This window comes from Eurypyga helias, unplaced genomic scaffold, assembly GCF_000690775.1.
Source record: "Eurypyga helias isolate BGI_N326 unplaced genomic scaffold, ASM69077v1 scaffold7393, whole genome shotgun sequence".
NCBI lineage: Eukaryota > Metazoa > Chordata > Aves > Eurypygiformes > Eurypygidae > Eurypyga > Eurypyga helias.
Window position 1 is genome coordinate 15345 of NW_010239134.1, and position 15308 is coordinate 30652.

General features: G+C 40.3%; 1 protein-coding gene across 1 annotated transcript; it reads right to left on the reverse strand.

The window, feature by feature from the left end:
* Positions 1–262: 262 nt before the first annotated feature.
* Positions 263–14403, reverse strand: LOC104506913 (chromosome unknown open reading frame, human C6orf118; the record flags this gene model as incomplete). Its single annotated transcript, XM_010148036.1, is given in 5 exon segments — positions 263–324; positions 3899–3996; positions 5753–5816; positions 13193–13315; positions 14179–14403. Coding segments are annotated over 5 exon segments (572 nt in total), but the record flags the coding sequence as incomplete, so codon positions are not given.
* Positions 14404–15308: the final 905 nt, after the last annotated feature.

Here is a 15308-nt window from a genome sequence, read left to right on the forward strand (position 1 = left end):
TTAATCAAACACTATGCATAATTCCCACTGTTAATTTTTCTTATTTAACACTCTGGGCCACGTTGAAGCCAAATCTATAATATCTGATTATGACTCCCAGCTGCTGTTATGTGTGCTCTGCAACCAGCACTTGAATGCATCTGCTATTAATAACTAATCTGTCTTACTTTGGCCTAGCAGGTTGTTATGACAGGCATTTCCATCACTTTAACACTTTCTGTGTAACCACACTGACTTAGATATTTGAACATTTCAGACTCACCTTTGACTTTCCTGAGTGATTCTCAGTTTATGTAAAATTTCTGTGATATTTCCTCCAACTTCCTGTAAAAAAGACATAAATTTTGAAAAACACTGAAATATCCTTCAGCACATAGGAAAAAATCTGCAGTGATACTAATTGGAAACATGTCTGATCAGCATTTAAAATACTCCAATACTTTTTACTCCATTAACCTTGACATAAATTATAGTAAGTAGTTCCTGTGTGACAGCAGTTTTAATTTAGCACAACGTATCAAGTTACACACGTCTTTGAGTCTGACATACAGCCTCACTTCTTGCCAGTTCTTGTACCCTGAGGGAAACCCGACAGACAGTAAAATCAGGTCTTACCATGTAAACAAGGAAGAGTGTTTATAGCATTGCTTTTTCTAAACCAATTACTTCAATACATTGAAGTGACATAATTTTGTATTCCAGCATATATGTCCATTTCTGGCTTTTAGACTGAGCTGCTAGATGAAACTCTGGATGCAAAGAGCTTTGTACTTCACATTCCACTAACATCTGAAATGATGCCTGCTCTTTTGGCTACTAACAAAGAGATTCAGACTTATGACTGTGCAGCAGAATATCATCTGAGCCAAAGATTGTTTTATTCAAGTTATTACACAGTTTTCTCCACTCAAGACATCTGTTAGTCCCTATATCTTACAGCAGTCTTTCCAATGTCTTCTTGCTGAGCTATTCCACAGATTTTATATGTTGGAGTTACCTACCACCACAGGCTCTTTTACCTCATTCCAGTGCCTTCAGTACAGTTGGAAGCAGAGAGCTTTTGCAGCTTTGATTTACAGATTTAGATCAGAGCACCCTAATAGCTCTACACAGTAGTTAAAAAAAAACCCAACCAAACAAACAAACACAAAACAAACAAAAAAAAGAAACACCAAACAAACATGAGGTTGAAATATATCTGTTACTTTCTACCTGGCAAAGCAGAGCAGGCCAAATCTGGAACTTGCTAAAGCCGAAGAGAAGTTTTCCACTGATTGGGGATTAGGTAACTCATGTATAAATTAGTTTGCATTATGCCTGAACCACAGTGGGCTCTAAGGAAATAACTTACTTCTATTTGGCCTTAGAGAAACGTGTCGAGTTGATTTTCATAGTTTCAGCCTGAAAAGGCAGTAACAGATCAGTTAAATTGTCACACAACATTCCAGCAAAAGCAAATTCATCAGACCCACTTATCTTTTTAAAAATGCAATCTGTGTGGGAAAGAACACGTTGTACTTATGTAGCATTATGAAATCATGTTTTTAAAAGAATATGGAAATGCACTAGTTTAATTAGATTGCTCTTCTTAAATGATAATGGACTTGCCCTTTCAAATGAGGGCTTTTAAATGCTGAATTGCTGTTACAAATAGTAGTAACAACTCAGCAGGCCTACACAAAGCATTCAGCGAGAGTATGCTTGGAGGGCCAACTGTCCAACGGCCTGGAGGGGCCACTCCATTTTTCCTCAGGGCTATTTAGGGAGTATGGAAGGTTTCCCTCCCTTGCTGATGTGGCGCTCTCCTGCTGCAACAGCTGTACAACACTGCCATCTGCTGACTCTCCTTTTTCATTACAGTACAGACAAAGCCCAGTCCCTTCCCCCCTACCCCCCTAAAAAAACCTACTCTAGGAACCAGCAGTTTATATTTAAAGACCTTCTGAATATTCATATTTGTTTTAAAAAAGCAGAGAGAGGAACTTCTCAGAGTGGCTATTTATTCAGAGGACCAGATTCCGTATGTTCCCACAGCGTGATAACAAATGAGTATGTCTTACAGACCATGCACAGGAACATTTCAGAAGGCACATGGAGCCCAAAGTCTCCTGTTTGCCAGGAAAAGAAAAAAAAAGAAAAAGTTAACATGACTAATTGCTGTTATTCATTATTTTACTATCTTGATACCAAGTAAATTTTTCTAAATTAACCAAGAGTTCACCTCCTCCTCCCTAAGTGCTCTGATGCTGGAAGCCTGCTAATTGTTTTAGAAAGAAGTGACAGACTTCTGTCTTCTACTCTTAAGCAGCAGTGCAAGGGGCTGGTCCAAAAATTTGACAGGAAAAGCAATGGTCTTAAATATATGATTAAATTTAAAAGCATCCATGCACAGTACAAGAACACAATGGCTGTACCTAAACCTGAACTGCTGAAGAGAGAAATACAGACTTTGGACAATTTTCAGATTACATGTTTTTCATAGTTTTTTAAAGCTTTCTTGTGAACTTCTGGCAGCTCTGTTTCATTCTCAGTACAGCCAATTAATTTATTTGATGTTCTGCCTACAGGTATAACCTTGCTTCAGGGGACAGAAAGTTTGGGGAAATGTTTGACCTTTTAGATGCTTAGCCAAACACAAGCTCTGCGTAAACAACTGCTGTTTGCCCACCATTAAGAGTGGCACATTATTCCCTATTCATGCTGACTGTACTTTTAGCATCTATTTAAGTGCATGAAATTACCTCCTTAATTCACACAGCTGGAACACTTAGCAGTGTAACCAGTAACAAGGACAGGTTAAAAGTGCCTTAATTGAGATCATGTGCTATTTCTAACAGCACAACTGCCAGCAGAAGAGGAATACTGGTTTTAAATGCTGAATGTAGTAATCCTGCATTCAAATTTGCAAGCATCTAACTTTTATAGTTTAAGTGATCCTCACACAGACCACTCTCAGCATGCAAATTTTGGCACATAAACAAATCTCTGCAAGTTCTGTACCTTGGATTGCACAATATTCGGTATAAGCCTGTCTCTCACTGTTTGCTTTGTATAACATCAACAATGAGAGCTCAACCAATACTGACACAGAGCCTAGTGAATTACCAAAAAAAAAAAAAAAGTAATACCACTATTCTGTAAACACGTATTCAAGTTAATGTTTGTAAATTTATTAAAATTCAATTACTTGACATGAACAATCCATCATAGCTCTCTTTTTTCAATCCTGACTTAAACCTGACCTTCCTGTCTGTGTCTGTAATGTGTTCACAGCTACGGTCATTCATATATCCCAGTGAATAGTCTACAGTAATGTTCAGTTATTTAAGCATCTAGAAATGGGATTTCAAAGGGAATCAGGACTGTCCTATCTCTCCCCCTTTGAAGTTACTGTTACTGGGCATTTCAGTATTCATTTTAAGGGTGATGATGCCAGCTTGGGATACTTGAAAATCCCAACCAGAACAATGCCAATAGCCAGGCTGAGAAATAAAACAGGTTAAAATTAATGATACCCTAGTTCTCTAATGTATTTGGTTACAAACCTCCAAACTCATAACATGAATGCAGAAATAACCCCTATGTCTGCAGACCATCATCTGACACAGGGAGGATCAACCTACAAGCCTCCAGTTGCAGAATCAGATGCCGGACACTGTAGTAATCATAGAAGTGCCTTGACCAGGTGCACACTATGTTCTCAGAGGACAAAATAAAGACCATTGAGTGTCAGTCTCAGTGCTCAAGGGTCCATCGTGGTATTACCCCTGGACACCAGTACTTCATGAAACCTTGGTAGGACATGTTTAGGGTTAATGATTTCTTGCCTCTATTTCTTCAGGAGTGTTCTCCATTTCATCCACTGCCCCAGCATAAATCATTGTCTCTTTCCCATCACCCATTTATCAAGAACTTCATACTTCATAGCGTCAAGCTGTTCAGAAACAGAAAGTGGGTTTTGTGCTATCCTCTTTGTCTCGTGTTTGCTGCTGGTTTCTGGAAGTATAAAAATACATGCACAATTTAAAGGACAGAGCTGGCAGTGGAAAGCTGTGTCCGTAATGCTCTCCTTAGGCATACCCAAGTACAAGCTTGAGTTAACCAAGCTGAGCAGCACAGACCAGGAGAAGCCACAACACTGCCCCCATTTCAGCTGGTACATGCCCCCACTGTACCCACACTTCATTTCCACCAGTCTGAACACTGGCACACGAGCTATGCCACTCACCTTTCACAGTTACCCCAACTAAGGCCCTTCAGCATTTCATGCAAAAATATGGTCAGGCTCTAGACAAAACGGGAATACAGTCAAGGAGGAAGTCACTGAATCCCAGCATGGAGAACAGGTACAGCATGCAAGGAGCAGAATAAACATGCTGTAGTCCCTTAGCAGAGTCCAGAAAAGGCATTTCGGAATTTTACAGGCCAGCTTCACAGCCACCTCACCCTCTCACCTCACCAAAACATGTCAGTAACATGATCTTACCAGATCCTACATGGCCACCTCACTCTCCTGTCCAGCCAGGGCTTTAAGGGAGTCAAAGAGCTTTTCACAGCATGTCAGTGAGTTCATCTGCAGCCTCTCGGTGTCCTTGCTGCTGCAGCCAGAGCTGTATTATGGGGTTTTGCCAGTCCCTCACCTAGGGAATGAGGGGAGCTATGTGCACAGATTAACAGTACCTCTCACTCCAAGGGTCGGGACCGATATAGAATTAAACTACTTTCTTCCCCGGTGACAGTGCAGCTCAATGTCATGCTGTTTGACCTACCTACCATGCCTTGGTTCACTTCTTGATGTTTGTCCTCAAGGGAAGCTATGGAAAGTGGAGCAGTCAGGGAAGATACCAGGGTGCAGGGTTACACCCCCAAGGCTCTGTGGTTGCAGGGCAGGCAAAGGGAGGAAAGAAGGAGGAGGGAAGACACCAGTGGAGGGAAAGAGTCTGCCTGTGTCGTGCGAGAGCTCCTAATGGTGCAGCCTGGCTTGTCCAACTGCGGCAGTGAGCAGGCCCTGGTGACTCGGGATGCCCTGGAACTGAGAGGAGCTTTCAGATCCCATAGTAGTTCATTAGCCACATTTGCCATGTACCAGCTTTGTGCCATGCTGTCAGATTCAGGACTAGGCCACTGCATTGTGTAACGACAATGTTTTAACAATCAAAGACTGCTTGTTTTAATCCCAAGACACCTAAATTTCCTACTCTCCAAGCAGCTTGTCATGGGCCACCAGACTCATGGTCTGCAGTGCAGTATCAATGCACAGTCAATAGGTCCAGTCAATAGACCACAGCTTTGAGGCCAGGTGAGGCAGGTTGGAGGAAGAGCGCGTGAGCCCAAGTCAAATAATGTGCTGCCTCACGTGGGGAAAGTGCCTGACCGTGCTTCTTGCTGCTCCTCATCCCAGGGGCTAACAGCCACCAGCTTCTCAAAAATCCTGTTCTTTCGTGTGAGATACTGAAAAGGATAAAGAGCATATCTGCCCTCTGTGGATCAGGATAGCTACTGGGCCTGGAAGGGCCTTACAGAAATACTACCTGAAGAGAAAAAAATAATGCCTTCTTTTTTAGAAAACATTTTATTCAAATTTTTAAAATAATCAGATATTCATTTTTTCTTCTGGGAAAACTACAAAGTTCTCATTCCAAGTTAACTTAGATTGAATACTATTTTAATTGTTTAACACCCTACCTCACACAAACCCAAACTAAACAAACAAAAAACCCCCCGACAAACGTTATTTTCAGAGCCTTGTTACCTACAGTACCAGTACATGTTAACACATTTGGCCCAAATTTCTTGGCTTGAGCTTCTAAATACAGCTATAACACAAAAAAAGAATAGCAACATTTACATCTTTCTGACTTGGCTGATTTTGATTCCTCAGTGTGTAATTGAGGAAGGTAGGGAGGGGAAGTTTGAGGTTAACTGAATAAGTACTTTTTAAATTAGTACCTGGTAGGGAGGAGAAGGGGAGAAACCTTTACCTATTGTTTAAATGTCTTTTAGCTCATTTTATGCAAAACCATTCCTCAGATATGCCTTGGCCTAGAGAGTTCTGATTGTTTTATTCATTAGTCCTGCGGGAGACCCAGAGCCAATGACTGATTTTATGGTTTTTTTAGTGGTTGGCTGCAACGCTCTAGAATTCAAAACCTGTACCATGTTGTAGAAACAAATATAATCAGGGCAGCTGCATTCAGGCATACATTCATAGACAGGAAGACAGTTGCACTAGGGAGGAATTTAGGCCTGTTTAATTGCAGAGAAAAAAAATAAAAGCAGAAGCTGGTTTGATTGTTCAAGCATCGCTCCTACTGAAGGTGTGTTTGTAAAATTGGGTTAAATGCCAGTGACAGGAACTGCCCCTGGTGAAGCTAACAACTGCCTGGAGCAGGACACTAGGACACTGAGATGCTGCACAGAAAGCAGATTTAGGTCTTCCTCTTTCCTCAAAGAGGAAATGCAGGAGGCATTTCATATCACCACTTAAACAGCTATTTCCTTATTTAACACATTATAATTTGCTAACTGGTATCTTCTCATGCTCTGGAAGAAAACTGTGTTTTGAGTGCAGGTTTTCAATAAAGGCATAAAATACAGGTGTATTATGGTAAGACTAGTAATAGTGTACTGTACCCTGATGGCATTTCACCGCATTTCCCAGCTCATCATCAGTCAGCTTTTCTTTTTGTTCTTCCACAACTTTCCAGATTTCTGTATTTAACCTTATTCAAAGGTCCTGATTTAGAGTGCACTGACTGAAGGCCTTCTCAGAAGAAACTCCTTTCTCAAGCAGTACATAAACAGACTGTAAACCTCATTGCTATTAATGAACCAAATTACTCAACAAACATCCAAGAAGAACTGGACTATTGTATGGATAACTAGCATCTAGGACTGATACAGGCTGAGTAGTAGTTTAGGAATAGAACCTGAAAGCACATGAATCAGGGCTTAACCTATTCATGATAAGCATGAAATCCAGTTATCAGGTTTCTGCCAGCTGAAGGGTTTCATGTACCATCCCCTGAGACATCTTTAACACATCATAGTGCTGTGACTCTGAGAGTGACAGAATCAGTCACAGACTCATAGAGATGATTTGGCAGTTCCCTAATCCCACTGACATCTACTGGTTTCCGATAAGGCCAGGAGTGAAAGAGGTATAAGAAAGATGCTATGCGTCTGGTTTCATAAGATGCCAGCACATTTGGATCATAGTAACAGGAAAAATCTGAACAGCTGAGGTAATATTTGGTTGGTTTTCCTTCCAACCCTTTAGAACACCTTATTATAATTTATGCCTTGTTTTTTTTCTGCTTCTGACATCTACTGGTTTCCGATAAGGCCAGGAGTGAAAGAGGTATAAGAAAGATGCTATGCGTCTGGTTTCATAAGATGCCAGCACATTTGGATCATAGTAACAGGAAAAATCTGAACAGCTGAGGTAATATTTGGTTGGTTTTCCTTCCAACCCTTTAGAACACCTTATTATAATTTATGCCTTGTTTTTTTTCTGCTTGACTCAGAACTGTTTCATCACAACCGTAGAACCATTTCTAATTCATTCCCCCGTCTAGAATAGAATAAAGAGAACAACAGTTTCAGAAATATCTTTTCAAGATCATATACAAAATTAGACATGAGCAAATAGTTGTGATGTGTAATGAAGACTATTACACATTTCCAGGGGTCAAATGTTTCTCTAGCAGGTCATAGAGCAAATTCAAGCTCACTGAATTTCAGCGAGGTTATTCCTGGTCTGAATGATCAGTGATGCAAAGGAGAGAAGAATTAAAACTCTGTGAGGAGCTAACAGGATTCAAACAATCACTTTTTACTTCATTAAAACTGCAGCCTCTTTACCTAAGAGGGGAAACCTCTTGTTCACTGAATACAAATAGTGATGCAATTACATATACATAGTGAGACACATAGGTATCACAATAACATAAGTGAACAGCTTAGTTCTTCTCATATACTTCAGTATTCTTACTTCTCCTCTCCTCACTAGATCTCAAAAATCCTACCAGATATTCTAACATCTGCTAACCAATGTTATTTTAAAAATCACATCAGTCTTGTATGAAAATCTTTTCCACTGCCCACCATCCAAGGATGGTTACCCTATACATGGAAAGAACTACACATACACTATATATAGCAAGAAGAAAAAATCAGTCTTAGGTCCTCAGTAGCATCTAATGCATGCAAATTACTCACATTTTGATTGTTAGTTTGCATGCAAAGCTAGAAAGTCATTAGGATAGTACAAGTTCCTAGACTTCTCTGGAAACAGATTGTTATCCAGAACTTAACAGTCTTACAGGGTATTGAATTTTTATACCTATAGCTGTCAAATATCTCAAGAACTCCTTTAGATCATTCTAGCACATTTATCATTATTCCCTTTCAGCCCTTTGGCAGAAGACAAAATGTCATATTTTCCCCCTTTACCTCTAAAATATTTATAAAAGCTTGTACAAAAATCAATTTCCGTAGCCTAGATAAAATTTGCATATGCGTACTCTATAAATATTGCACACTATGCCCCGATCCATTTTAAATTCATGCCACTTTGACTTTATCTCACAGTAACACACCATAAATTCTCTCTCTGTAGACAAGTAAAGACGTGTAGAGTACTGGGCAACTAAATTACCTTCCTGTTTACACTAGCAGTAACTAGTGAACATGAGTCTCTCACACTCCAGTTTCTTAACTTCAGAATCATCCAAATGACATTTTGAAATCACAGTGTGAATACTGTAATATGTACGCATCAAATCCGCTGGAAACAACAACTGCAAAGACATAAAAGACCTCTTAAGCCATCTAGTCCAGTTAGAGTTACATTTACAAGAAAAAAGGATGGGTAAGAAGGGGCATCATCAGGTCAAATATTGAGGGTAGCTAGTGAGATCAGAGCTTGGACCAGGAGCAAGGAGATTTGGAAGCTCTGATATAAAGTATCAGGAGCACACAGAAGAGGCATGGAAACATAACATCTGTCCAAAGAAGGCAGGGAGCCTCAAAAAGTTTGTGAATAAGCTAGTCAAAATAAGGAAGTCAAACCAAGTCATGTCTTAGAGCAAAGAACACAGGCAATTGAAAGCACAGACTGTTGCCTCCGTAACAGGGAACAAAGCCAAAGTCCCAGCAAAAGTGACAAAGTCTGAAATTCAACAATGCAGGCTGCATGGTCAGGAGACTTCTCTGTGATGATCAAGTTCTTTGGTGGGGGTCAATAAGAAATGGCAGAAGAAAGCCTTTGTTCTGCTCAGAGCTAAGCAATGTTTCCTAGTAACATTGATACAAAAAAATGGATCAAAAATACATATTAAGAAAGGAGAAACATTTTTGCCTAGAACAGGCCATTCATAGGCTCCCTCCAAGACCTGATGTCTGTAAAAACTTCAAGAACTCTGTTTACCTGCTTCTTGCTTTATCCCATCTACCTGACTGCTGTTAGAGGGGTTGCCAGCATCTGCAACACTTACTCTGTCTTTCTTTCCAGATCAGTACTAGCTTTCTTCATGAGAACCTGCACATCTTTCCTGAATGTCTGTAGTCCTGAAGCTTTTGAAGCCTTTTTTTTCAATCCCTTTGGCCTGAGCCTTCAGAGCATATGAGAATGCATGAGAAAGAGTAAAACGTGAAGTCATGCCATTGAATATTTATTTCCTTTCCTGCAGGTTCTGGCACCATTTTAAATATTACATTTTCAGTAAAATTCAGTTCTGATGAAAACTGAATGAGTTGCTCATGAGGCTAAGAGCTAATATGGCCAGACACACACATAAAAAAAACCCCAACCCTAACTATGGCAGTTTTAAGAGTCACTGAAAGTTCTTTCTGTTTGTAGATAGATGAAAGGTTTGTTACAGGTAAAAAATAATATGGATGAGTCTCTCTGTGTGTTACAAATGGTAAATATGAAGCCTCAGACTCATGCAGACCTCTTGCTTTTGGACAATCCTTTCAGGTGTTTTGCCACTGTGCGGTGTGTTACTCATCCTTGACAAAGCACTTATGCTGTCAGCTGTGCCACATTCATCATTACCCTTCATTTCATTTCAACAGATTGTCAATATCACACAGGAACTCGTAGGCTCAGTGCCAAAGAGAGAGGATAACTAGGGTGAAATCCTCAGAGCAGATCCAAGGGACTATCTCTGGGTCAATGGAGAACACTGGCCTGACGTTATTTTTCACAGGAGTGGAAGGGGACTATGTTTTGGAGTAGGGAAAAAAAAGGAAAGAAAAAAGAGGAAGAATACAAAAGGGTATTTCTTTTTCTCTACTGGGGTAACTGACAATGGCACAGGCTGACACTGACGATGGCACTGGCACACAGGGGTTTGTGGAAGTGGAGCCACTGTGGCAGGTGGATTAGCCATGGTATGAAGTGGACTCGCCGCGGTAGGAGGTGACATGGCCATGGTTGCAGCTGGCTTGGGCCACTGCCCTGCCCACCACACAGGTCTGTGCCACCTCACCTTGCATTAGGGTGATTTGGCTGGCCGCACAGAACCTGCCTCTGCCCTGAGCACTGGCAGCAGATGGGGCAGCATTCCCAAACTTTTCTTTAACTTTAGACAAGATCATGAGAACATTCAGAGGCATGCTGATCTCTAATCATAATTCACCCCAGGCCCATGAAGAATTTCCAAAATGCTCATATACTTTTGCTATTGGCCCAAGAGAAGAGGGAAAATAATTGCAATAATTTCTCCACATCCAAGCCAGCACCGAATAATCTCTCCTCTACAGGCTGAGTTCCCGAGGAGAAAAATGGAAAGGTGTAATTATTGAAAGCCTCCAGTACATAACTCGCAAAGTACCAGGATGCTAACAATATTAGATACAGATAGACGATTCCTCCCAACATCAGCAGTACACTGAAGAGCCTAACCAAACCCCTCAACCCAGTTTGAGCATATAAAATCAGACTAAGGAACACACAAGGCAGTAGATCTCACCATTCTGTTAGCAATTTAAAACCCCCTGAACTCAATGTCTTGATCAGCCACCACCACAACGTTATACCAAATACTTATCACACAATAATCAAGTCTGTTCTTATCTCAACTCCCTCGAGCCCCACGTTGGGCACCAAAAAGAACTGTTGTGATTTAACCTTATCTGGCAATTAAGTACCACACAGCTGCTCACTCACCTCCTCCCCACCCCCATCCGGTACAGAAAGAGAGTCATAGGAAAAGAGAAGGAAAGCTCATATATTTGAGACAAGAACTATTTAATAATATAAGTTAAAATTATAACAATAGTAATACTAACAATACTACTAATAAGAAGTAATTAGAACAATAGAAAATAGAACATATGACACAGTAGCTCACCACCTGCTGACTGACATAGAGTCAGGTCCCAGAGCAGCAAGCAATCCCTGCCTGAGAGCCCTAGAGCAGGGAGAAAATCCACCGGCCCACACAACCCACTAACAAAAGAACCTGCCAAACTGCACATGTGCCCTGGGCCTGACGTACCATGGAATGAAACAAATCTCTCGGCTGCTCTGGGCAAGCCAACAACACTGTGAAGTAAAGGAGCTCATTCCTGCCTGAAACCAGCACACCTTTCTCTTGCCTACGAATGCTGGACCTTAGTGGGTAATTATTTTGTTGATAAATATTACTTTTTTCCCCCCTCAGTTGTTATTGGCAGAGTCAATGCAGAATTTTTACCATCATTTGCACCACATCACTGTGTACATAGTCAGAGTGCAACTTCATTTTCACCTATAATATTTTAGTTGTGTTTCACATGCAAATCACTGTCCTGAATGCCCAAGAGCAGAAACAAACAGGTTTGGTCGCAAAATAAAGGATTAAGTCTCATCCTTCAGTACAGTGAAAAATCAAAGGGGAAAAAAAAAAAAAGGAAACTGCCTGACAAGTCAGATAAGAATTATCACTCCTCACATGTAACTGTCAAAGGGAGAGGTGGAAAAATAATTCACCAGTAGGTTGCAGCCTGATTTTTTTTTTTTCCCCCTCAAACGTCTTAAGGATTTTAGAATTAGGGCTAGAGTTTAAAAAAAGTTAATGAAGGTTGCAGCTTTGAGGGGGTTTTGTTTGCTTGTGGTTTGTTTTTCTTTTTTTTAGCAATGCTTTTGTCAAAGTGTTTCAGTGGCAGTCAGATGTTTAGTATCTGTTTGTGTAACTCACATAGTACATTAGGGGAATGCTGGGAAAGCACTCACATGTCTTTCCCAAAAGCTGTCTGCCCTTCTTTCCTAATCATACAGAAACATGCGAGAAAGTGCAAATATAAGTATTGCATGGGATGCTGCTGTCTTGCAACCTGTAACCTGGGGGACACTGCAGGGATAAAGTGTCATGGCTTGCTGCTATATGGTTAATTAAAAGGCATAAAGTTAAAGTAGGAACACTGGGACATATGCAGGGTTTTTTTGTCTTAGGAGTAGGGCCAGAAGCAGAACAAGAAACACACTAACACCAAAATTATGTGGCTTTTATAGCCATGCAGTTTAGTTTGCTAGTCAACTATTAAAAAAAAAAAAAAAGAGAGAGAGAAATTAAATGCTTAACAGTCACACAGTCATGGCCCTAATTTGATGAAGGAAAGCAGTGATCCTGAAACATTGAGTATAAGCAATTTTCAATACACCTTTCTCCCCAAAGTTATTTCCACCGGTCTTGTGGACTTTGCACCTGCAGATGACTTGCAGAGGTGTGCAATTCTTTGTGATTTTTCCTTTCTTCATTAATATAATGATGCTTATAGATGGGAATGGTGTAATCTCAAATCACTGAAACCAACTCTCTCTAGAGGCGTATCTCTCAACCTTTCTGTTCTCTACTCTTGTTTGCCTACCTATGTACAGTGGGAGAAGGACCAAAAATGAGGAAGAAATCAGCCATCCCCTTTGAGATCACAAGTGATTAAATAAAAAAGAAGAAGTGATGCTATGAGCCCATAAAGTTTGTTTAGTATATTTGATTTTAACATGTGACCAAGACGGCAGAGAAAAGTCTCTTGAAGACATAAAACCCCAGAAGAATCACTTTCCTCACTGCAGCTAAGAAAGGTTAAATGTCCCAGATGCACTGAGAAAAAAAAATGGCATATGGCACTAGGAGACAGTGCATTTAAAATAGTTAAGGTACATTCAGCTTATGGTGTGCTAAACCTTAGGCATATTTCTCACCTTAATTTCCATCAGAATATCACCACTTATCAGAAAGCTGTTGCATATGTCTTCAAATACTTCCTCAACAACCTGTAGTTGCTTGAAATGGAGGGGATCACAGCCACAGATTTTCTGGAGGTCCTGTACAATCATCAAAATGAACAGCTGCATAACCACATATGCAGCAGGTTCCTTAAATTTGTTACTGTCAGAATGTATTACTTTGTTGGAGTTCATGCTATTTCTCCTGACAGCAAGAGGTAAGAAATATGAGAATCCAGATCAAGCCATGGTCAAAGCATAAATTCTATATTTTGATCATAAGCAGGAAGAAAGCTTACCTTCAACAAGACAGGATGCACTAATCTTCAAAAAGACAAGTAGAAAACAAGGCAATTACCATATTATGTTTCAACTTATTGTTGAATATCTTGCTTACGTCTTTACAGCCAATCTTTCCATGAGTATGAATTAGTCTGTCTATCTCTACTGACTTGAACAGATCAACTCCAGGTTTGGAAGAAGCAGACACTGGAGCATGTTGCATCCCTTAAAGCAACTGTTCGCTCAGAGAGAAGTAATTATCAAATATATAATCCAAGAAACCCTAGCTGTGCAATACAACAGTAAAAAGACATACACTTATGATCTCATGCTTAAACATACCAGCTCTAAGTAATAAACCTGGGAGAGAGAAAGAAAGGGTCTCTTAGGCAAACTGTGCTACTTCCTCTGTCGTGAACTTTTTCTCCTGAGTGCTGCTGGCCTCACTTCAAAGTCCTCTGTTCCTAAGATTAACTTTTTCACAACAAGCATCTTAGGTAGATAATACCCTACAGCAGTTTTTCACTTTGTGAATATCCTTGTTTCAAACCAAGGCTGATAGAAATTTTGACCATTTAATCAAAATCCGTCACTGATAGTTAGTATAGGTTTCTGCTAAACTTTGCCAGAGTTACACTATCTCAGAAAAATTGCACTGATTCAAATTGTTTCTTTCTTACCTTAGCCAGCTTCCTTTCATGCTGCTCTCATACCTTGTTCCCTGTGAAGTTACTCTGCACCAGTTCGTGTTTTGCTATGAACTCTTTCTGGAAATGTAGGAAATTGTTACGCTGCTCTGTTTTAGTTACATCAGCCAAGTATGAAGGTATGAGCTGGTATTCCTCCTCGGCAAGCTGCATAACACACTGTCGGCTGTTCTTAACTGGTTTGTTTTTCAGCACCATAATCTCTGACACATCTAACACATCTCTTTTGAGACACATATGGAGTCTGTCAGTTCTCCCCTCAACTTTCTTTTTAAGCGCTTTCAACTTTAACATTTCCAGCGAAGTAGAAAAATCTGCTGAGGCACCAACACTGGTCACAGATGACCGTGGTTGTCTGTTGTTAGGGCAGGAAGACCCAGCCTATGCTGGAAACACAGGGATGCTGGTACAAAAATTACCTGAAAATCTTTTCATCTTCCTTGCTCTTTCATTTTCAGCTGGGAAATAATTTCTTTCTGTCGTGAAACTAGTTTCTTTCCTGGCAGAGTACTACTGTCCCTGTTTTATTTTCTCTGAAGGCTTATAAGGTTTGTTATGTTTTATGTGTCCAAAGGTGTAAAGTTTAACATCTGTTCCATAAGCCATTTCCACACTATCTAAGAGATCAGCCAGGCTCCTCACTTGACAGTTTCTCTCCGTGATGGAATGGATTGTTGTAGCACACACTTAAAAGTAAGAGGAAAGACAAAACAGACTTTAAGAAGGGAAAACTTTTGATGTCAATCTTTCAGCACAGAACAAAACCCTTCCACTTCCAGAACAGAGTGTTTTATGGACATGGCCTACAGAAATATGTTACCTTCCTTCTTATCCACAGCAGTATACAAATTGGCATGGATTTGTGTTTGTCAGAACACTGGCAATGACATCTTAGAGCATATTAACTGAGAAAGGATGCCCATACCTACCACTAATATGCCTCAGCCTTAGACCATAGGTCCTGTGGAATGAAGATGGCATAATCCGTTCTGTGTCACTCCCATGACTCAGAAGGCCTACAGACATTGCAGCTGATAAGTAGCTGATAATTGTGGTGGTAGGGACTGTTGTAGTTTAGCTCCAGCTAGCAAAATACCTCGAAG